General features: G+C 47.7%; 1 protein-coding gene across 1 annotated transcript in view; it reads left to right on the top strand.

Annotated features, from left to right (window-relative positions):
* Positions 1–857, top strand: part of cfap58 (cilia and flagella associated protein 58) — a 21996-nt gene that overhangs the window by 14529 nt on the left and 6610 nt on the right. The window contains exons 12-13 of the mRNA XM_015382889.1: positions 213–353; positions 422–645. Coding sequence (XP_015238375.1) covers positions 213–353; positions 422–645 — 365 coding nt within the window. The remainder of the gene's footprint in view (positions 1–212; positions 354–421; positions 646–857) is intronic.

The raw sequence follows: 857 nt of genomic DNA, 5'->3' as shown, positions 1-857 counted from the left end.
AGCAGCAGAAGCATCTGGACTCACTTTACTGGATGTCTGACCTTAATGTAGACGAGCATCAGAAATGAAACAGCAGAAGCTTATTTGTTGCTCAAAGCCCATCGGGTTTAAAAGTAGCGTCATGCTTCTAGTTGAATAATAAACATGAATACGTTTGACACCTCTGTAGAAAATCCAGTTTGTTAGTAACTGACATCATCTTCCTCCTCTAGGGGGAGCTACAATCCATTAAACTGCAGCTGGAGGAAACAAAGCAGCTGGTTGACAGCCAGAGAGCAGAGCAGCAGAAACTCCAGCTGATGAAAACCACCTTAGAGGATGAACAGATGCAACAGCAGAAGCAGCTGGAGCAGGTAAAGCAGGACGCTAACAGGATCAGACGACGTCTCCCACTGCCGTCTAAACCTGTCTGTGGTCTCAGGTAACCAGAGAGCGGGACAGCCTCAGCAAACAGCTGCTGCAGAGCAACGATGAACGAGCTCAGCTGTTCGAGAAGATCAAGATCCAGCAGTCGATCCTCAGCAAAGGCGAATTCCACTACAACCAGAGGCTGGAGGAAATCCACCAGCTCAAGCTGGAGATCAAGAAGCTCCGACGCAAGAGGAACATCCTGGACAGGACTTTACCCAACACAGAGGAGCTGAGGTAACTGCAGACTCAGAGGGTAGTGACAGCGGAGGGGGAGGAGATCCACAAAGAGTAGGAAGATTCAGTCAGAGACAGCAGGGAGAAATGACAGACAGAGGAAACAAGAACAGCTCAACGAAATTCACTCTCTGCATATGTTGGTGAAGATTCTGTCATCCAGGTCATAGTCATTCCAAGAAAATTGAAAACAATCCACAGGAGTTTGTTTC

The sequence above is a fragment of the Cyprinodon variegatus genome, unplaced genomic scaffold (assembly GCF_000732505.1).
Source record: "Cyprinodon variegatus isolate N-32 unplaced genomic scaffold, C_variegatus-1.0 Scaffold269, whole genome shotgun sequence".
In the NCBI taxonomy this organism is placed as follows: domain Eukaryota; kingdom Metazoa; phylum Chordata; class Actinopteri; order Cyprinodontiformes; family Cyprinodontidae; genus Cyprinodon; species Cyprinodon variegatus.
Note: the sequence above shows the minus strand (reverse complement) of the source record. Positions and strands in the feature narration are given on the sequence as shown.